Below are 22868 nucleotides of genomic sequence, written 5' to 3'. Positions count from 1 at the left end.
GGCTTAGGGGGAGGCTTTGAAACACTGACCATCTTTTGCACTTCCAAGTCTCCGCTTACGCCTATGTATCAAAACATTGAAAGGCTTACTAACATTACCTTCAAAAACCCCACACCCTAGACCCTTTTATTGCTATGTCATATATGCTCCTTGTTTGGAGGCGTGCTGTTTGAGTCACAAAGTTTTCTTTCTGCTATAGTACATTTTTTACCTCAACTGCCTTTGGATATGGGTGTCTCCATAGCTTTAAAAATTCCAGTACTGGTGCAGAGTAAAACAAGCTGTATCTCCATCTGGTGTGAGCAGTGAGTGAAGCAGGTTTTAATGCATCTGTTTATGCCAGTGGAAAATTTGGCCCTTGTAGGTTTTAAAATGCGCTCTAGCAGCAGAAACGATCTGAAAAATTAGGTGCTAACTGCATTTTTACCTGAAGACCAAACCTGGACTAATCCAGCACATCCTTTTAAGATTATGGGCAATTATTTTGTCTTTTCCCTTGAGTGGAGTTCCATTTCCCTAATACTCAGGCTTTGCCAGCAGCTCCTAAGGGGTAGGTCGATTTTTTTGTTGTGAGGCATTAAGAAAAGAGTTCAATGTAGCCTCTATATGGGTACTAAACAGGGTGCAACTTTATTTACAGTGTAAAGTGCATCACACAGAAGTCGTTTAAAACACACAACAAGCAGTGACATAAATGACAACACAGTACTGGGTAAGGAGGGGAAAGTGTTCCAGCAAGTATCAAAACATCATCAACAGCACTAATATAACAGCCTCTAGTTTCAGCTACTCTGACCTACCACATCTCCTTATGAAATGTGTTGACTGCGTTGATCCTGGGACTCCGTGTACTAGTCAGTGGTGTGGAGCTGGAGTGCTGAAAGCAATCCTGCAGCCCTGAAGACTCCAACAATGTCCTGCCAGCTCTAAGCTGTCCTCACCACTGCTGTTCTTCTCTGGAGATCACCAGGGCAGCCAGGGCACACACCGGAGAAGCACACCGGAAAAGGGGCCAAAACATGAGAGTGATGTATAAATAAAGACCTGCTTTTCTCACCCATGCACGCTTTCCCTTGAGAAGTCCTGTGTTGCTCACTACAGCTTCCATTCATGTGCTGTTAAGGCAGCAAGGAGGTCAAGGAACAAAGTGGCTACAAATGGTGGTGACTATGGGTTGAAATGCAGGTATTACTTACTGAACACTAACTTCAGTCAAAGCTGTAAACATCGATGGCTGTGGAGCTGGGAGACAGAAGATTGTTGCTACGTGCTAGCAGAGTCCATTAGAAAAAGAAGGTTGTGGGAGCTGAAACGACAACTCTTCAGCTGGTTGCAGCTCCCACTGGGAAGGAATCTACATTCACATTAATCTGATCCCCTAATGACTCCTTTACCTACCTGTTTTTATTTTAATTGGCTGAAAGCTCTTATTGGCTCACAACTTCTCTTGTTTCTTTCTTCCCCATTTCTGGTCTTGGGCTAACAGCCATCGGTTATGTGTCTAGTATTTACTAGTGCCCTGTTACTGTTAACTGTGAGCTCATTTTGGTGTCATATCACTTTCCGGTGTCCGAGTTCATGCATTCATAAAAGGAAGGTAAATCTATAACTGGGGGAGGGGTGGGGCCGGGTGTGCACACTTTAATCTGGAGGGTAACTAAGCAGGAATGCTACAGAAGGTAAAATTTATTTCTCCTTCTTCTTTCCCAGTGCTGACTGCAAGTCACGCTTTTCTGTTATTACTGGGGAAAATGGAGCTTCTGATCAATGACTCTCAGGTTCTCACTCTAACGTCTTCTTTCATGGATCAGGCTTTTTGCTAGCTGATGATAATTACCAAACTTCAGACCTCAAAAAATGCATCTGATTTCCACCTCGTAATTCCACCACTCTGCTTAACTGTAGGTAAATCTTAGCATCTCAATTCATTAGAGCAGACTTAACGACAGCACTCAGGTGTGTGTTGTCCTCAGGTGCAACGGGATCAACAGCGTGAGAAAGGGAAATCTGGCAGCATGAGTGCTCTCGGTATTTGTCACTCAGCCAAGCATTTCTGCCTGTGTGTGTACTCGAGAGAGGCCTTTTCAAGTTCTCTTAGGGTACTGCATAACATAAATACAACCTTTCTGTAAGCAAATAGCACAGTTTTACCTGTAAACATAACCAGTGCCTTCTCTCTCTCTCTTAGAGGCAAACTGTGGGACCCAAGCCTCATGTATTGAAAGCATTCAACTGGCAGACAGCTGCTAGACATGTATTTCGTCATTTACACAGGAAAGGGATGGTGGTTACAAGCAGGCGGTGAGTCCCACAGCAAGTGAGAAGCGCAAGTTTCAGAGGTCCGTCTGCTTCTCACTGCTGGATCCTGGATTATCCAGCTTTAGAGCTTCACCTAAACTGCCCATAGGCCAAAAAGCCTCAAAGGCTCTAGCTGGCTAGACTTGGTCCATCTTTCTCTGAATGACATGATGTTCTCTGATTTCTTTTACATTTTTGACTATTTTACCAATAAATCTCAGGTAAAATTCATGCTGATGCCTTCCATTAAGTCACTCTCCAATGATGTTAATATCCCATAATATACATTACAGAATCTTCTTCTTATGCCCACCAGAAACTGTGGTTACAATATGGACTTTATCACATGTACTTCTAATTTACATCAACATTAGTTCAGAAACAGGCCCAATGCAAAGTTTAGCGGCTCAGTTAGCCTTGCGTAACTATTCTTTACTGTTGAGTTGCTGGACAGCAGTACGCTTTGGCAGATGGCAAGCAGAATTGCCACATTCTGTTTAATCATGGTTGGCAGTATAGTATGGTTTAATTAGCTTACGGTATGTAAGAAATTGGAGGGACTTTACTGTACACAACCACTTTCTCAGTGGGCAGTAGGAACCTTTACATTTGTATGTGTATGTGTTTATGGTGTGTGTGTAGCAGCATATATTTGATAATACTTTTGTAAATGAAAAATACAGAGGATTTCTTTAAAAATGGAAAGGTAGAGTAAAAATGTATCTCAAAATAAAATACAAAACAAGGGAGCTGGGGGAGAAGGGAAGCAATGGATTTGATTTACAATGCATTAGATTCCAAGACCTGGTGCCTAGGCTGAAGAAAGATATCTGAATGTAGAACTGCTGCTCTGATGTTAAAAGGGATAGAATCCAGCCTTCCGTTTCCTGTGTCAAAAAACCCAAAAAAAATAACATCAGTGCTGCACTGAACATACCAAACAAGATTAACAGTGAGGCACAAGAGGACGGTGTCTGAAAGTCTACCAGGGATTAGAGTGCCACAGCTCAAGATGGCATATTGAGAGGGGAAGAGTGTGGGTGTGGGGAATAGAGATACCCAGCATTTAATGTAAGTCATGATTCATCACAGAGTGGTTTGGAGCTAATCTTGTCCTGGATGCTGACAAAACCTTTTGGCCTTTTCAGCTGCCCCTTATAAATCACACCTAGTTAACCTGCAACAGCAAATCTTTGCTATCGTGGCATCTACTCCTGTTCTGCCTGTATTGTTTTTGAGTCCTCAGCACAGTATTGTACCTCGTAAAGAGCCACCAGTGGCTGTGGCCTAAGATTAACAAAATACAAAACATATCTCAATGCTTGCTTCTGTCTTCTCCCCTCCACGCCCCTCAGTCCTGTGTGGGAAACCTCCTCTCAAACAGCTCTTGAAGGGACAAGCTGATAGACCGCAAACCTGCAGGGCTAACGATCCACCTCCTCTCAGACTTCACAATGCTGCACAGAGCTGTGGACTTGGACAAAAACCCAAAAACCCAAGAAGAGTCCAGTTTGGTAATAGCCTGGAACTTTGCTTTGCCTCAGAGATAAACTCTCTAATTTTTGTCTGCTAAATCCACTGGGTTTGGGCTTCTCTGCTTCATGTCCTAAGTGGAAATACTATCAGACTTTAGATGTGTAGCTTTCAGTCTAAACCTGGATACTGTTTGTTAGCAGTACATTTAAATTGCTTCACTTAGGCATATATAATCACAGCTGACAGAGGAAAACTATTCATTTTGGACTATGTAATTTCTCAAACAAGCATCTTTTCTGTAGCTTTAAGATTAACAGTGTACCAGAGAGACAGGGAGGAATGTCTGTCACTACCTGTCCAGAAACAGGAATAGAAAAATGTACTATGTCACCGGCTTTGTCTGTATCCTGGAGAAAACTAATAATATTCAGCTGTTATTTATTTAGCTCTCCAGGATAATGGCCAATGTGTTCAGTAGGAGCTTGTGTGAGTTGAGGTATAACTATTTTTGCTAGCATATGTTTCATGGCCCTCATTAATATTCCATGCAGGGAGCAGGAGAACTCATGCTGCATGTTTTGTTATTATATCTGATTCGGGACCACATCATCATCATTACTGTTCCACCTGCCTTCCCTCTTCAGGGTTGTAAACGGCTCTTAATGGCAGCATGAAATAAAACAGCTTTCCAAAGAAAAACTGAGTCCTGTCCAGACTGCCCTCAAAGCCAAACACTGAAACTTCACAAGTTAAGTTTAAAAAACAAAGCTACAATTAAGATTTGTAAATGCTGCCTCCATTGGTGATGGGGCTCACTGATTTGAAAACCTAGTCTGCTGCTGGCCCCGTTAGACATGAATCAGCAAACCAAATCATGAACGCTGGTAAAACTCCAAAAGAGGGCACATGTGAACCAGATCTAAGCCCAGTCCTTGGGGCTTTTGATACAGGGACTGCACTGCCAGGTGATTTGAACTGGGACTTGGCTCAGAGGCACTGTGTTATGCCCTGTAAATGATTACACCACTCAGCACTAGGTGTAAGAAGAGCTATTATTTATAACATCTGTTGCATGACCCCCAGTCTTGAACCTGGACCCAGCCGAGGGGCATATAGTTCAAAATGAACCACTTGTACACTGTAGGCCACCCAAATTTCCTGAAGAACATTCTATATTACATCACAACAAACATTTCCATTTACCCCATTAAAAATAAGGCTAAACCTTGCAGGTTTGCCTGTCTGCTTACATGTAAATGTACCATTTCCTGAGTTTTCTAGAAGGTTGGCAGTCATTTTGTGGAGTACTCTCTAAGGTCTTTCCAGATTGTCCATAAATCATGAGCCATCCAATGACCACTGATTTACAGGATCTAGAGATGCTCAGAATGTGCAAAATTAATTGCACTTTCTTCAGATTTAGAATTCAGTAGGGTGTGATTCAGCCTAGCTATGGAACAGTGCTCAGCAACACTTACCTAGAGCAGTCATGTCCAGTCCATGATGAGGGGCAATAGCACCGATTTGGTCGTATGCACTTCCCACCATTTAAGCAAGGCAACTGGCAAACAGCTGCATACAAATACACACACACACAGTTGCATTAATGAGCACACCCACAACAAGCTGATTAAGGAACAGGGCACTGAAAATCCAGCCTGCATTATTCTGTCAAGAATGGACTGCTCTCAAAACTACAACATTAAACATCATCTGTGAGTCTGTTATAAAAGATGGTTTGCTCTGGAAAGGGCAGCCTTAGAAGCACATCTCTGCGGAATGTACTTTGACCCTCTCTACTACTTCTGCTATCTTCTGAAGTGTATGAGCTGCATGAAACAGACAGTGTAATATTTTATGTTGCCTTAAAAATTCTGTTCTTTTTGCCCCAAGTTGAGGCAAAAAAAAGGAATGGAAGTGGAAGCAGGAGGAGGAACTAGAAGAGAAGAATCAGAAGATCAACAGGAGAATAGGCCTTATTCTAGGAAGAAAATGTGGATGTTTATTTTAAAGGAATGTGACAGCTAAACAGTAACCAGGACAAGCAGATACCAGATGTGGTAAAAAAGTATAGAAAAAGGCAGCACAAACAGAGAAAGTTAAAGGTTAGAAAGGCATTTACAGATCAACAGCAGGCACGGAGTAAGATTTTACACAATGGCACCTGTATGGAGACAAGGAAAGGAAGCAGAGAATGACAGTAAGTTCCCGAAAGACACTGGATAGCCATAAGAGGTGTGACTAGGTGGTACAGGGCATTTGAATTAGAGAACAAACTCTAGCCCACCTGACAGGGTCGTGCCATGGCTGCATCTGCTTGTGTGTGACAGCCTAACCCAGAGATATCACGTAACCAAACAGAAGTCAGAGCTTCAAGACTTCCTATCAATTTTGAGACTGGAAGACAAAGCACCATACAATTTACAGAACAGATTTAGAGACTCACTTAACAAAGTCCTTCAAAGGCAGACACTTATATCACAGGAAAGCTGAAATACATGGAGTCTTTTAAGCCGATAATGCCATATCTAGAGGACACATCTAAAGAGACCAGTGAAGGCCAAATGCTGGGTAATATTTTTGCAAGCAATATGCATCAGGAAACACTGATTAAAATGGAATTAGAGGAAACAGAAATGAGTAATCACAGGAATGTGAAAGGAGATGGAAATACACTACTCTGACTCCTCTGGGCCAAACACAAATAACAACGGCAGGAGGTTATAGAGGTGGACCATCCTGTGCAATTAAGTGCACCAAGTTTGTCATGTTGAAAATAACTTCTGATTCTGGAATGAAGCATATGAATGAAACATCTTTAGCTCTCACTTTATGCACATAATTATTCCTGTGAGACCAGCAGTTAACCCAAATACTTCTCATTTCACCTTGCTCTGGCATGGCAAAAGGTCAAGACCAGTAAAATGAGAAGTGGTTTAACACCTTCGTAAGCAGTGGTTATGAGCTTTTATGAATGGACTTTGGCACAGGTGCAGCTGACCACTAGAATTTTTTCTCTAGCTACTGAAAAGAAAGTCAAGTCTGAACTGATTTAATTGCTGGCCCAAAAGCGAAAAAGCCATCTATCCTCCTCAACCACTTACGCTGTTACAGCTGCAAAATCTGTGAAATGAGAGGAAATGATGCATTACGTGCTAGGCAAATGTCCCTTCAAAAGACAGTAGCTCTGAGTTAAAATGTTCACTCTGGCATTTCAGTTTGCTGAAGGATGGTTGGGTTTGCAGTGTATCACACAGCTTATCCCCCAGACTCACTATTCTTATCAGTTGACAAATAATATGAATATTCATTAACAAAAGCATGAATTTTTCCTCCAGTTCAGCTTTAAACTAGATTCGAAGGGGGATGGGGTAGTAGCTGGGCTTGCACCACTGGGGCAACGCTCTAGTGTTGAGGTAGACCATCCCCCTGGGGTGAAATCGGTGTGCCCAGCTCGCTCCCTGAAATGCCTGTACACCAATGCACGCAGCATGGGGAATAAACAGGAGGAGTTGGAAATCCGTGTTCGGTCGGGGGGCTATGATCTAGTGGCAATTACAGAGACTTGGTGGGACACCTCGCATGACTGGAATGTGGTCATGGATGGCTATGTCCTGTTCAGGAAAGACAGGCCACTAAGGAGAGGTGGTGGAGTTGTTCTTTATGTGAGTGAGCAGCTAGAATGTATTGAGTTCTGTCCAGGGGCGGATCAGGAGCGAGTTGAGAGTTTGTGGGTGCGAATTAAGGGGCAGGCTGGCGGGGGTGATACTGTTGTGGGTGTCTATTACAGGCCACCGGATCTGGATGAGGAGGGTGATGAGGCCTTCTACAGGCAGCTGAGAGCAGTCTCTCAATTGCAGGGCCTGGCTGTCATGGGGGATTTCAACTACCCTGATATTTGCTGGGAGGCCTACTCAGCCAGCCATCCTCAGTCCAGGAGGTTCCTCCAATGCATTGATGATAACTTTCTGATGCAAATGGTGGATGAGCCAACTAGGAGAGGAGCGCTGCTGGATCTTATCCTCACTAACAAGGAAGGTCTGGTTGAAGCGGTGAAGGTTGAGGGCAGCCTTGGTTGTAGTGACCATGAGATGGTAGAGTTCAGGATCTCATGTGGCAGGAACAGAATAGCTAGCAGAATTACAACCCTGGACTTCAGGAGGGCCAACTTTGGCCTTTTCAAGCAATTGCTAGGGGAAATCCCATGGGACAGGGTACTAGAAGGTAAGGGGGCCCAAGATAGTTGGTTAGCATTCAAGGACTGCTTCTTCCGAGCTCAAGATCAGAGCATCCCAACAGGTAGGAAGTCAAGGAAGGGTACCAGGAGACCTGCATGGTTAAACAGGGAACTGCTGGGCAAACTCCAGTGGAAGAAGAGGGTGTACAGATCATGGAAGGAGGGGCTGGCCACTTGGGAGGAATATAAGTCTGTTGTCAGAGGATGTAGGGAGGCAACTAGGAAAGCTAAGGCCTCCTTGGAGTTAAACCTTGCAAGAGAGGTCAAGGACAACAGAAAGGGCTTCTTCAAATACATTGCAGGTAAAGCCAACACTAGAGGCAATGTAGGCCCACTGATGAATGAGGTGGGGGCCCTGGAGACAGAGGATAAAAAGAAGGCGGAGTTACTGAATGCCTTCTTTGCCTCTGTCTATACTGCTGGAGGCTGTCCTGAGGAGCCCCGGACCCCTGAGGCCCCAGAAGAAGTCAGGATAGAGGAGGAATCTGTCTTGGTAGATGAGGGCTGGGTCAGGGACCAATTAAGCAACCTGGACGTCCATAAATCCATGGGCCCTGATGGGATGCACCCGCGGGTGCTGAGGGAGCTGGCGGAAGTCATTGCTAGGCCACTCTCCATCATCTTTGCTAAGTCGTGGGCAACGGGAGAGGTGTCTGAGGACTGGAGGAAAGCGAATGTCACTCCAGTCTTCAAAAAGGGCAAGAAGGAGGACCCGGGTAACTATAGACCGGTCAGCCTCACCTCCATCCCCGGAAAGGTGATGTCCTTGGTGCTGTCTCTAGGCACATCAAGGATAGGGGGATCATTAGGGGCACTCAGCATGGCTTCACCAACGGGAAGTCATGCTTAACCAACTTGATAGCCTTTTATGAGGACGTAACCCGGAGGATAGATGGTGGTAAAGCTGTGGATGTGGTCTATCTTGCTTTTAGTAAAGCGTTTGACACGGTCTCCCACAGCATCCTCGCAGCTAAACTGAGGAAGTGTGGTCTGGATGATCGGGTAGTGAGGTGGATTGTGAACTGGCTGAAGGAAAGAAGCCAGAGAGTGGTGGTCAATGGGACAGAGTCCACTTGGAGGCCTGTGTCTAGCGGAGTCCCTCAAGGGTCGGTACTGGGACCAGTTCTATCCAATATATTCATTAATGACTTGGATGAGGGAATAGAGTGCACTGTCAGCAAGTTCGCTGATGACACAAAACTGGGAGGAGTGGCTGACACAATGGAAGGCTGCGCAGCCATTCAGAGAGACCTGGACAGGCTGGAGAGTTGGGCGGGGAGAAACTTAATGAAATATAACAAGGGCAAGTGTAGAGTCCTGCATCTGGGCAAGAACAACCCCATGTACCAGTACAAGTTGGGGGCAGACCTGTTGGAGAGCAGCGTAGGGGAAAGGGACCTGGGGGTCCTAGTGGACAGCAGGATGACCATGAGCCAGCAGTGTGCCCTTGTGGCCAAGAAGGCCAATGGCATCCTGGGGTGTATTAGGAGGGGTGTGGTTAGCAGGTCGAGAGAGGTTCTCCTCCCCCTCTACTCTGCCCTGGTGAGGCCGCATCTGGAATATTGTGTCCAGTTCTGGGCCCCTCAGTTCAAGAAGGACAGGGAGCTGCTAGAGAGAGTCCAGCGCAGAGCCACGAAGATGATTAAGGGAGTGGAACATCTCCCTTATGAGGAGAGGCTGAGGGAGCTGGGTCTCTTTAGCTTAGAGAAGAGGAGACTGAGGGGTGACCTCATTAATGTTTTTAAATATGTAACGGGCAAGTGTCATGAGGATGGAGCCAGGCTCTTCTCAGTGACATCCCTTGACAGGACAAGGGGCAATGGGTGCAAGCTGGAACACAGGAGGTTCCGCATAAATATGAGGAAAAACTTCTTTACGGTGAGGGTGACCGAACACTGGAACAGGCTGCGCAGAGAGGTTGTGGAGTCTCCTTCTCTGGAGACACTCAAAACCCGCCTGGACGTGTTCCTGTGTGATATGGTCTAGGCAATCCTGCTCCGGCAGGGGGATTGGACTAGATGATCTTTCGAGGTCCCTTCCAATCCCTAACTTTCTGTGATTCTGTGATTCACCCAATCAGCCACTCCAAAGTCTTGCAGGAAGGCAAAACTGGGCTTTCCTGTTCAGGCCCTGTTAACAATCAATTAAGGTACACATGGACAATAAAAATACAGTGAACAAACTGTAAAATAATTTTTAAAAACAGTTAACATTTATTAGTGATTGAGATTTAATCACTAATAAATCACTAAATAAAGATATTTCAATGATTTCTCAATTGCTATGAGTTTTATTGGCTATTTCCACAGGGACAAGCCTTTCAAACACTGACGTTTAGTCTTGATGTGGAACCATACATCCCAAACTTGGGTTAAAATATTGTCCCTAATTGCAAATCAGCCTTGTCTGACACAAGCTGACTTGCTAGGACACAGGTCTGGAGCCTAGAATCACTCTCCTCACTACCCCTCACTATTTTGGTGTGCTACATGCCTTTCAGCCTTGGTTAGGTGCAAGTAAGAGACCTAATAAAATGCAGAGCATGTTAAATTTGCTCAGAGAACTTAGATGATACCTAATGTAAGGCACCCAAGTACCATGTACATGGTACCTTACATGGGTACCACGTACCCGTTAAACTCAACCATCCTTAAACAAATCCTTTCTTTGCTCTGCCCTCTTGCCTAGCTGAGCACTCAGGCAGTAAGTGGGAATCCCTCAAACCAGACAGCTATGTGGCGAAAAACCTCTGTAGTACTGCAGCTTGTTTGTGAGTTTAATGGTGAACTGCATGTGCTGAAGCTGAAAATGAAATTCTAACTCTTCTTGGAATGGACAGTCTAGTTTTACTCTTCTCTTTGGAAATCCTCTCTCCTCTGCACTGCTTTTTGCAGAGAGCACTCTTGTGAATGCTGTCTGTCCTTTCTGGGAGCAAACTTTTGTGAGGATTTTAAAGACTCATCAGGGACTATTCTGAAAATAGTTTGCAGCTGGGGATAGCAAATCCTCCAGGAATATTGCAGGTCTGGCTTTTCCTGTGAGAAGATTAGTAGTTCCACAGAGTCTTTAGTGAACTGTGCTAGGTATTCACAGTAAAGTCACAAAAAGTGAGAAAAAAATGTAGCTGAAAGGAGTTTTACCCATATGGCAGCGCTCTCCAGTCCATCCAGGGGGGCAGTCACACTGGTAAGGGGCCACACAGCGACCTCCATTGAGACATGGCAGAACACATATTGCTAAGGAGAGAAGAGAACCATGAAAGCAAAGAATAAAGTGTGTGAAAAAAGAACTTATGTTTAATTAGAAACTCTTACCCCTTAAAGTATTTGCATGCAGTATCGGCAGAGTTGAGCGGGATCTACCCACAAGGCACCAGCAGCAAATACGACTGGCATGGTGGCCAGAAATGAGAAGGAATGATGGCAAACAAATGGACAGAATGGAGCAATTGCTAGAGTCCTTCAGATGCCTGTAGGCTCTGTGCTCACTGGAAACGAGCAGGGCTGTTTGCTTGTTTCTCACGTGTAATATCCACAGACATTGCCCACTTCTGTGATGGTGGCTAACAAAATCAGTTTATGCTTTAATAACAAACAACTGGATTGCTTGTGGATTCCCTGGGGTCCCATAATGTAACATCAAAACAAGTAATCTATGCACTGCCCATAGAAAAGCACTTGGTCTAGGCCAGTGAAAACATGCTGAGACAGGTGACACCACAAGCCCCCCATGGAAAGACAGCTTTGATATGAGGCATTTTGGGTGCAACAGGCTGACTATGGCTGGAAGCTTTGGGGAAGAAACAAAGCAGACACCAAGCAGCTCATGGCCTCTGGACTGAGCATCAATCAAGCTATATTGCTCCTGTCAGCAGATCTACAAAACTGTCTAATGTGCGCACTGTTTGTGACTTAAATACCTTCACAGAACTACCACCTCCACTACCCTAACTGAATGAAGTACTTGTGTGAACATGCTCTAGTAAGAGCATGAGTTGAGCTGGGTCTCAAATTTGGACCCTTGAGTGGCACTTCCAGTGGAGTTTTATACTGGGAGGGTGGATGGGAGCTGCAGAGGACTCATGCAGAGGTTCTTCCTCTTCCACTGCACAGCAGGGGTCAAGCTGAGCAGGCGCAGTCAGCCTGGATAAGGAAAGAACAGTGAAGTTCCATGGAGCTCACAGGACTAACCCATATCACCAAGAATTACTTGTCTGTATCATTAAACTAGCAGTGCTCTGCACTACTACTACTTTTTCTTAGAGTGGTCAGGCCTCTCTCAGGAAGATGAATCTATCTTGTTACCTGTGAAATGTACTGTGAACTACAAGGTGACTGAATTCCGTCAGAGCTCTGTGGCCTCGCCTGTGGCCTGATCCTGACAGATCAGTTCACAATGCTAGCACTAAAAAATCCCTTTGACGTCCAGAACAGGCCGTCAACTCCAAAGACTAAACCTATCTTTTCTGTTCACCAGTGCACCTTGCTTGACAAGCAACACTGTAAAACTGAGGTGGCACTAAAAAATTGTGGGATTCCTTTCCCCCTCTCCTCACTACCTATGCCAAAGTAAAGGAAAAAAAAAAAAAAAAAGAGAGCTACTGCCTGTATCTGCATGAAGTGTGATCTGGCTAGTGAGCTGCCTGTTCATTTTCCTCATACAGGAAAACAGGATCTGAATTGGAATGACAGATCAAAACGACTGGGGGCATAAAATTTATCCTCTGATCCTGAAGAATGCATTAAATATCATTACTAAGGTAAGGAAATCAGTTGTGGCATACTAAACACAGTTCTGCCAGACACAGGGCTCAGTCCTCTTCTGCTGAAGCTGTGACAGATACGGGACTGAGTCTGCACCTCTGGCTATGGTGGTACTGACAGACAAAGGGACAGCAAAGGAGAGGCTGAGTGAATACACAACGTAACTGAAACTTCCATAAATGCAGAAGGACAAAACTTGCTCTTCTCCTCATTCTATACCTACAGCTAATTTGTGCCATGTGGAACTGCCACTGCCACAGAGAAGACCTGAAAGCTGCAGAGGTAGATTCAGAGGACCATTTTAAGATGTGACACATCTACTTAGCAAAATGCTTGAACCACATTCCTCTCCACGAACTACAGGAGGAGGTGCCACATCTTTTTATAGGTCTCCATGTATACTCAGAGCCAGGGATAGTGGCACCACCTCAGCTGCAGGTGTTCTTGGACATGCTAACGCTTTACATCAGGGCCATATTGAGTGCTAAATACAGTAAGGGTACCTTCCTTCTCTATCCACACAGACCCATGCCTAACTACGTGTGCAGTAATAAGGCTTCTCGTGCAGCAGCTACGCCAGCATGAAAGGGTTAGCCCTCCCAAATTCCTTGTGCTAAGATCACCACGAAGGAAATGGGAAACATGGCAGAAACTGACATCCCCAATGCCACCCACAAAATCTCTGACAGACCCAAGAGTCAGATTTGACTCTTTTCCACCAGAACAGATCCAGTTATCTAACTATTCAGAGATCCAGGCTGGGAAAAGCCAGCTCAGAATTTGTAGGGTACAAGTACACAGGTCAGGAAGGACAGTATGAAAAAGGTGACAAAGTTGTATTATTTGAACATGAATTGGTCAGGTTCATAATCAAAGACTGATAAAGAAGGAAGCCAAGAAACAAATGCAGCCACCAGCAGAACACTCACATCTCTTCTGTTCTAACATCTGTTCTTTCCCCAAAACTATTACGTATTGCTATTAGAAACAGACTTTGGAGAACTGAAGCAGGCTGTTCTTCAATCATAGCGAAAGAGCACCCATAAACAATTAAAAAAGGGCTTGTTTTGGTTTGGAGATGTCAGGGCATGGTCATTTGTCTAGAAACAAGCAATCACTTAGTCCTTCCTGTTCTCTCTAATTTGTCAAGCAGAATAAAGTAATGATTTTTATGTTTTTAGCTCTTATGCCGTTAATTTTTCGACCTGGTTCACTGCAGCAAATTCACTTGTCTTACCTACAACATCCTTAAAATTACACTTAGGAATAATATACATACGCTCTTCACAGAGACGACCCATCCAGCCATCTGGACATGAGCAGGCATTTGGTCGCTCACAGACACCACCATTCTGACACGGGAACCGACAAACAGCTGAAAACAGTACAATTTCATGACAAACATGACGGTTAATTAGAAGCTTAGTAATTTAGCATCTTGCACAGATCTTTGCAGTTGTAAAGTTTAGAGTAGAACAAACAAATGTAGTGAAGTTCAGAAACATGACTTTGATTTCAAGGGCTACATCGTTTTCTGTCTCTCCGACTAGGTACTGTGAGCAAGAGCGTGGGAACTGTTAAGACAATCGAAAATTGTCCATGGCAAGAATGAAAACTTAGAAGTTTTTAGCGTAGTTGGGTAAAGTATTTGGACATTGTTTCACGGCTGATGCTATGCTTTTATCTGCTTTTCTCCACTCATTTTTGTAAAACAAAACAAAGAAACCCCACGCCAAATATTTTTCCCCTCTTCTAAACCAACTCTAAAATAAAATCAAACTTTCTTCTAACCTTGGTATGAAACACCAACATGATGCTGTCTTGCAAAATACAAGGTTTGTTGCAAGTAAGATTAAACACCGTGGTAGAACAAGCAATTTTTATTGCACTATCATTCAGTGTAATGAGGAGTGACTGACAAGGGTGCAGCAGTGGCACAGTGAAGTATCTACCTGTGGAACCCAAAGTGCGATTATAAACCTCACTTAGCATTCACACTGACTGGTGCTCCTTGGCTCGCACAGCTGTTAATAAGCACCCGATCATAAAAGTGAGGAATTTGAAGAGGACTGTATCCATGCTAGCCCAATATGTTGCCTGGAGTGGACAGGCTTTGGACTTCATCGTTGTTTCTACAACACTGCACTATATCTTGGCTGTACACCCAGGGAAGCCAGGACTACTTTACAAAACCAGGCGGCCAGCTAAATACAAACATGCTAGACCTAAAGATCATCGGAGGAAGTACAATCCTTGTCATGTTGGTGTACATACTATATACAGAAGATCAAAAATTGTGGCTTCAAGATGATACTACAGAACAAATAAGTAATCAGACTAACTTCTAATTAGTGGTAGTTATGAACACAGACTAACCTCAGGAAACTCAGTCTGAACTGTTAATTGCATCCTATCTTTAATTAGTTACTAGGTGAGCAAAATATGAGTTTAGGCTTTGAAAATTGTTTTAGATCTTGTTCAATGTTAGTATTAAATACAAACACTGGTTTAGCACACTGAAATACTGCTCAAACCTGAGCTCCACAATGGAAAGAATGCAAATCTTCCCCTGACAGAGCCAAACTTGAGTCACTCTTGCAGCTAAGCCATGCCAAGCTGCAAGCTACAGCTTGGAGTCTGTTGAAATGAGGCCAAAGCTTTTGCCATTTTATTTTTCAATCTCAAGAGCCTGCCCATCAAATGTCAGCTGATAATGAGAATGGGAAGAGACCTTAGGCCCTAGCAGGTTCACAGAAGTTGCAATATTTTAACAGGTATTTTAAACAATTTTTGCTGTCAAGATATCTATGACTATGCAGACAGCTTGTCTCTGGGTGTTGACTAAAGCAGAATAGTCTGCCAACCAGATTTCCTTTGTGCAATGAAAATCTAAGAAAGCTGAATAAAAAACCATTTAAAGCTTTGTGTGCTCCACACCACTTAAATGACATCCCATAAATGTGTAATGAGATGGGGGGGAAAAAGTTTGTGTACAATTGATATCCCATGTTAAATTCAAAGCCCCTGAAAAATGGTCTCTGAAACGTATGTTCTCTCTCTCTGACAATGGAGAAGATGCAGATATTTAATGAGTTACAGAAGTCGCTTTGGATGCAACTCCATCCCGCTCAGCCATCCAGGATCTCAGGCAGAGATAGGCTTTTCCTGGATTTTTGCCCAGGTCTCAGTTATGAAACTGAATGATTAAGACAGTATCATCCCTAGGTGTGCACTTGTTACACACCAATTTAGGCAGGCAGAGACTCTGTGTCTGTATCTGTGGGGGTTATTCTTCACTTGACAGACAAGACTAGAGAAAGGCTTGGGGCGGGAAGTTAAGCTGAGATCTCATTCTCTTTTTTTTTGCTACTGTAAAAGCAAGCAGGGCAAATGCAGTCCTGATGTGCTGAGGAGAGAATGGGAACCATTAACTGTGACTTCAGTTAGTGGTAGCAGATCTCACATCCACAGTATCATTTTTAATCTTTGAGATCTCCTTGTAAATCCATGCCTGAGAGTTATCTCCACAGGACATAAAAGCTTTACACTGCTGCAAGACAAACACGGGTAAGAAGGGGAAAACCCCCTCTCTGATATCTGTTCTCATCTTTGCCAAAAAGCTTTCCTGTGGTTGCAAGCGAACGATTTCCTCCATACCTTGGCTGCCCTCTCATAATGCTCTTGTTTGCTGATGGGATACGAACATTTTGGTCAGCAGCTCCACATGGACCACTCCCAGTCCGCAAGATGTGGGCAGAGGGCAACCAAACAACACAGATTTTAAAGCATTTCAGAGAGAAAAAGCTGGAGTCAGACAAGCTGTGTGCATCTGTGCAGCCTGCTGAGTCCTGAAGGTGTTTATGATCGGCAGATCCAGGCTAATACTTCTCACCCCTGAAACTCAGATCAGAATCTGGCCTGTAACTTCCAACCAGCAATGATTCAGGCAAGTGCAGCTGTGGTGAGAGCTCTCCCAAAGAGGTTAACGAAGTCTGCTTTTTAATTACAATATTTATGTTAACTAACCTGTTCAACTGGGCCAGAATGTTTCAAGCAGGCCTAGGACACATTAATAATCAACTCACAGAGCTAAAAGCAAGAAATGCAGAGAGTGCTTTCATGTCGCTTCTGATGTAGACCACAAAGGCTTGGGTCCTGTAGGCCTTTTGTTAGGCAAACCCCTCAAATGAATTATAAAGCAGTTTTGAAAGATTATTTTGACATGTGTCATGAAAACACAGGTTGGTCCTCGGGAACATCTTTGGTCCTTTTTAGTTCCCTTTTTAGGTGAAAAGAGGTGGGGAAATTGTTATTCCTCTCTCTTAATACACCAAAAGACAGGTTATTCTGCTTTATTTTCCTGCACTACACCCTGATCATCTGTCTACCTCATCACTTCGTTTTTTGAAATAATTTTCCCTGATACTTATTCCTCTGAACAGCCCCAGTGGACTCCATGGTGTTGTAAACAGGACACATATTTGACAGTGCTTTGCAAATCAGCCCTTCCAGGTTGCTAGTAACCAGTAGCAAGAACCTTTCTTAGCAGAAAACTACAGCCCTTGGCATAAAGTATGGTTCTGTGTAACTAATAAATATTAAATAAGAATAAAAAGTAAAGCTGGTGATATTAAAGGGGCAGTTAAGAATCGAAAGTGTTACAATCTGAGGAGATAATATCCAAATGACCTTGCTAATGAATTCTAGCTTAGGTAGAGTAGCTATTGTGCAGAGAACCCTTGAATTCTGTAGCCACCACAGTTTAGAAAGAAATGACAAGATACTTGCAAACTTTTCAGAAAGGGCTCAGTGCTTTGGGAGTATAAATTTTTAACAGGACTTCTGGATACCTCTTGACATCTGAGGTAACTCACGTGCTTTTACTGTAAATCTTCTCTACTTGGCTCCTCAACAGGTGACTCTTCATGGCAATGCCAAGCCATGGTCACATAACCAGGAGAAACCTGTTTTTCAGGAGCAGCTTGTCTATTCCTGAAATGTTCAGAAGTTACAAGTCCAGTTCTTTGGCTTTGGGTCTCTGTAAATGATCTACTGATCCATGATTTTTTAGGCCAGGCAATTATAACTATCAGATACAGAATTTTAACAGAGTGCCTGCTTTCACAGACTAGGGCAAGTCAGCTTGTTGTCTTAATGTTCATAATATTTTGCTGTCAGAATTCATATAAAAAAACTGACGAAAGGACCCTGATCAGTCAGACTTAGCACAGTACAGAATCCTCCATCTCCAAAGGGCTTCCAGCCTAAAGAGAAAATGGCCAAGGAGGTAGGAAGTATTGTTGCTTCTATTTTCGATATGGGGAGCTGAGACTTGCAGGAGGAGAGGCAGACCTGACAACTTTGATGATGGCTCTAATGTGCCCAGATCAGCGTTCTGGCACCTTCCCTCTTCCATGGGAATTCTTGAGCTTAGGGAATGGGGCTGCTTGTGACTGGCCACTGAAGTGCCCTAGCGTTTTTTACTTTCAATACTCACATTTCTAAACAAAATACCTAAGGCTCAGTTTGTAGTATGGATGCTCTTACACCATCTGAGATAAGACTTCAGGGTGCAGCTAACTCACTGCTCTATAGCTACCCAGCAGCAGAAAGCTCGTCAAGCTTCTGATATGGAAATGGCAGACGGCAAACCCTCTTCCATCAAAGCCTGTGACCCTAAAACCCTTTTGCTATGCCTCATCCTTGGTTTTAAGCCCGTGTTTGAAGATGCTTATATCTGGTTTTAACTGTTTATTTTATAATCTTTTCTATGTTTTCTGTTGCTTTTCCCCACTTTCCGCTCAAAACTTTTTATTTGTTTCAATCTTCTGTGTGGAAGAGTTAATTCTGTAATTTAAACAAGTGAATTTTTTGGCTCAACAAACCCAAAAGTGACATTTTCCTGCTGGTAGGCCAAGGGTGGAAGGGCTGGACTTCGTCTTTGGTATTCTGTTAAAACCATGAATTTTCTGCAGTACTTGGTGTGTATTATTTAGTGAGCTGTACCAACCTATCCGTAAGTATTTCATTGCAAAACAATTCTGAGGAGCTGCCAAGCTCTAAACACAGTGAGAGACTGAGCACCCATTGGGTCTCTTACTTTTGTTTTCTGAAGTGCGTAATCTTTGACTGCGAAAAACTGACTGGCAGTGCTTATCTGAAACAGCTCAGCATGTCAGAAAGGTGACTGGTTCTGTCACTTTCACAGAAGAAGTGAGGAGAGAGGATCTTAGGTGTGGGATACAACATTGTAAAAAAAGAAACTGTAAGATCAGCAAGGACTAAAGAGAAAAATTGTGGAAGCCCTCTCCTTCACTTGGAAATGAAGCAACACCCTGCACTTTAAATGCCCTGGGTGAAACCATGACTGCACTGAAACTAGCAAAAATTTCACTTTCATTTTTATTGCAGCTAGGATGACAACTCATGCTTATGGCAAGTTAAGATATGCTTCTTTTCATAAAAAAGGCTTACCTTTGCAGGTAGGTGGTGTTGTCCATGTTCCATTTTCTAAGCAAACGCTCCTCAGGGGCCCCTCCAGCATGTACCCACTGTAGCATGAATAGGTGATCATGTCTCCATACTGATAGAAGCTACCACGAATCAGAGCATTCTCTGTGTGAGCTGGGGGCCCGCAAGATATCTCTAAATGAAAGAAATCACCCAGAGGCTGGTGAGCTGCAATGCCTACAGGATAAGTTTCTAACCCTGGACACAGTGCTATTCACAAAAGATCTGGGCGGTGCCAGAGAGATACTTCTGATGGGAAATCAGTAAATAGGACTTCTTCATGGTGCAGTCACACACGGGGAGAACCTGTACGTACACCCAGTGAGCACAGAGATGGCAGGAACAGCAGTTTTAGGTCATGCAACAATGGCTGTATCCACCATATAGACCAGAAACTTTCAGATGGTCCCAAGATATACACGAGACTGGGTTTGTAGAGTGAGGTGATGTCATTGTCTGAACTAAACAATATTGCTTGCAAGAAGCCAAAAAGCTTTCAGACATGCCTGCAAAAGGACACTGTGCCTCTATCAGTGTCAATAAATACAATAAAAGACAGCACCTCTACCTACAACCCTCATCCCATCATCCATAATCTCACAGGAATCATTCTCAGGATATTTACGGTATCCAACAACCGACCCCAGCTGCAGTGCTTGCAAAAGGTAAATCGAGAAGAAAATTACAGTAGGGCCTAGTAGATAGTATGACGAATGCTCTTGGGGCATCAACCCACATAAGACATATTCTGATCCTTTTAAAGAAACAACTCTGTTACAAAGAAAGAAGAAATAGCTCTTCTGTAGAGCTTCTTAGGTTGCCTTTGTGTGCCTAGATCTCTCGGAGTGACCTACCTCTCCAAAGGGCAATAGCAGACAAAAGCTCTCTTCTTTCATAACACCTGCATCTAGGCAGAGAGCTCTGTTGACATGTCTGTGCTGTCACTCTCTTGTGTGATACAGGTGTGGTCACCAGCCCTCTGGGAAGTACCAAGCCCCTGCAGAACTGCACCTTATGTACTTACTTTCACACTTAGCTGTTGCTGGAGTCCAGGTCTCATCAGCATTACAGGTGATCACAGACTGCCCTTTCAGCTGGTAGCCTTCCCTGCACCTGATGGATATGTTCTGACCAACATAAAAATCCACCTCGGACAGAAGGGCATTCTCTGGGATTATGAAAGGCACAGGACAAGGGTTTGCTGTTCAAAGAAAGGGAGTGAGGGAAAAGGAAAAGGGAGGAAAAAGGGATGGAAGAAAGGAAGAGAATACTTTAGAATAGTTTCTGCAAGCTTCAAAAACAATCATATGAAAAACAATAGAAATGGATGCTGCACACAAGTCCAATTTGTAATTTGATATAAAGTTCTGAGATTTGGATCATAAAATACTAATAAAAGGTCTGATTCTCTGCTGTCACATGGCTTGCTACCATACTATACCGATGCCAGCAGCAGACATACCAAGGATTTAAGTGAGGAATATCCTACTTGTTACTATCAAACCATTCTCTCTTGTCCTTCCTGTTTACCCTAACCTTACTATAAAAAAGAGCCAGACTTATCCTACTTCTTGTTCTGATGGGCTGGACCAATAAAGAGCAGCAAAAATCCAGATGTTTGAGCAGACACAATAACATTCATTAGAGTTTAGAATTTCTCTGATATCCTTATTTATCGCTGGCTGTAAGCTTGCTGAGCTATTTTTGTGGGGTCTATTGATCTCATTGTGAATGTGGAAAAGGTTGGACTCTATACAGCAGAGACTCATGACAGTTTCCTGAAACTAAAATGCTATGAGTCATTTGTAAATGTCTCAAATTAACCACCCTAAGACTACAGTAGATATTAAAATTAGTTACAGACACAGCAACAAGGAAGATTATTGTGGGTGTGTATGCACAGCACACATGTGTGTAAGACGCTATTTCACAGAATCACAGAGTAATTTATACAGCCGTTAAGTCCAACCTCCTTCTCAAAGCAGGGCCAACTAGTTCAGAGGTTGCTCTGGGACCTGACCAGCTGAAATTTGAGTATCTCCAAGGATGGAGTTTTCATGTCTTCTCCGGGCCCCTGTTCTTGTGTTTGACTGCTATGATGGTGAAAAGTTTATTCAAATACTTAATTGGAATTTCCTTTATTGCAACTTGTGTCCATTGCCTCTCATCCTACCACTGTGCACCTCTGAGTAGAGTCTGGCTCTTTTTTCTTTACACCCTCCCAATAGCCAGTTGTAGACAACAATAAAATCTCCCTTTTGCCTTCTCCTCCAAACTTTTCTCTCAATTGCTCCTCATATATCAAGTGGTTGACTACAATTGACTCCATTTTCTGTCAGCTTTCCAACTAAAGGGAGCTACGCAGAACACAGCGCGTTCTATACTATCACAAAAATACACTCAGACAAGTCAATGCTTTAACATGTCTCAGTAACTGCTCCCTTTGTTCCCCTGTAAAAACGGGATGCACACCAACAAATCTCCCAATGTAGGCCAAACCAATTTTTTAAACTACAAGTGACAAATCCTGCTCATGGTCACTGCAGAAGAAAATTACAGTACATTTCCACAAAGACGTACAGAAGTTGCTCTTGTTCACTGTCAGCTTAAATGAAGAGCAGCCTAGCCTTTAGTGCTTACAAATTGAGACCGCTTTTTCATTACAAATCAAACACACACGTTTACAGAGAGGCAAGGGATTACTCCATCTTCCATCTCTTGTGCACTCTGCTTCAGGTTCCCCTTCCAAACTGTATCCCCTCTCGCAGAAATATGCTATTGTACTGCCAACTGTATTGTTTTCATAAACTGCCTTCCCATTCAGCAAGGAAATTGGAACTTTGCATCTGGTCTCTGCAAAAGAAGAGCTCTCATTAATTCAGCTTGATATTAGACCTGGACTTCCAACAATTCCTGAATTACTCACACAATATGTTTAAAGTAGCAGCCACAGGCTAATATATCATGAAGAGCATTGAGAGGAAGTTTAGTAGCCTGGGGAAGGAAATGTAGCCAAGCTAGAGAAGGAGCTCCCCCCAGTGATGGAGAAAAGCCACAGCCACGTGTTTTTCAGGTCAGTGAAATGTGGCAGTGCTGGAGAGGAGAGGACACATTTATGACTTCATACTGGGGTCAGTGGGGCAGAACATGGAAATGGTTCTTTCTTGCCACTGAGAGATACCCCGGAAACTTGCGGCCCTTTGCACGTTCCTTTTCACCTGACAAGAAATACCAGATGAGATGCAGAATGGGTTTGGTGCAAGGTGCTGACACTTGTATTACTAATTCAAGATTCTCAGCTGTGTTTCTGAAGCCAGCAGGCAGACAGTCCAAGCTGGGTTACCATTGCTACACAGGAGACTGTTCAGTGTCCCATTTTCCATTTGATTTTCCTAGGTGGTCTGTATAATGGGATGACTGAAGATTAAACTATCAGACAGACACAAGGCCCCCAGGCAAGAGGAAGAGAGAGGCTGGTGAAGTGGCTGCACTCAATCATGTTCAAGACTGTCTTCTTGACATCTGTTCAGCACCACTAGTGTGTGTCTTTTCTTACGTGCCTGGCTAGGTACTAGAGACCTCCT

General features: G+C 43.6%; 1 protein-coding gene across 1 annotated transcript in view; it reads right to left on the bottom strand.

Annotated features, from left to right (window-relative positions):
* Positions 1–607: 607 nt before the first annotated feature.
* Positions 608–22868, bottom strand: part of SVEP1 (sushi, von Willebrand factor type A, EGF and pentraxin domain containing 1) — a 136967-nt gene continuing 114706 nt past the window's right edge. Inside the window, exons 44-50 of the mRNA XM_068422904.1 lie at positions 21964–22137; positions 20309–20485; positions 19249–19419; positions 14054–14149; positions 11152–11247; positions 5253–5346; positions 608–3185 (exon numbers count right to left, since the gene is read on the bottom strand). Coding sequence (XP_068279005.1) covers positions 3155–3185; positions 5253–5346; positions 11152–11247; positions 14054–14149; positions 19249–19419; positions 20309–20485; positions 21964–22137 — 839 coding nt within the window. The 3' untranslated portion in view covers positions 608–3154. The remainder of the gene's footprint in view (positions 3186–5252; positions 5347–11151; positions 11248–14053; positions 14150–19248; positions 19420–20308; positions 20486–21963; positions 22138–22868) is intronic.

This window comes from Nyctibius grandis, chromosome Z (genome assembly GCF_013368605.1).
Source record: "Nyctibius grandis isolate bNycGra1 chromosome Z, bNycGra1.pri, whole genome shotgun sequence".
NCBI classification, from domain to species: domain Eukaryota; kingdom Metazoa; phylum Chordata; class Aves; order Nyctibiiformes; family Nyctibiidae; genus Nyctibius; species Nyctibius grandis.
This window is presented reverse-complemented; position numbering and strand designations above follow the sequence as displayed.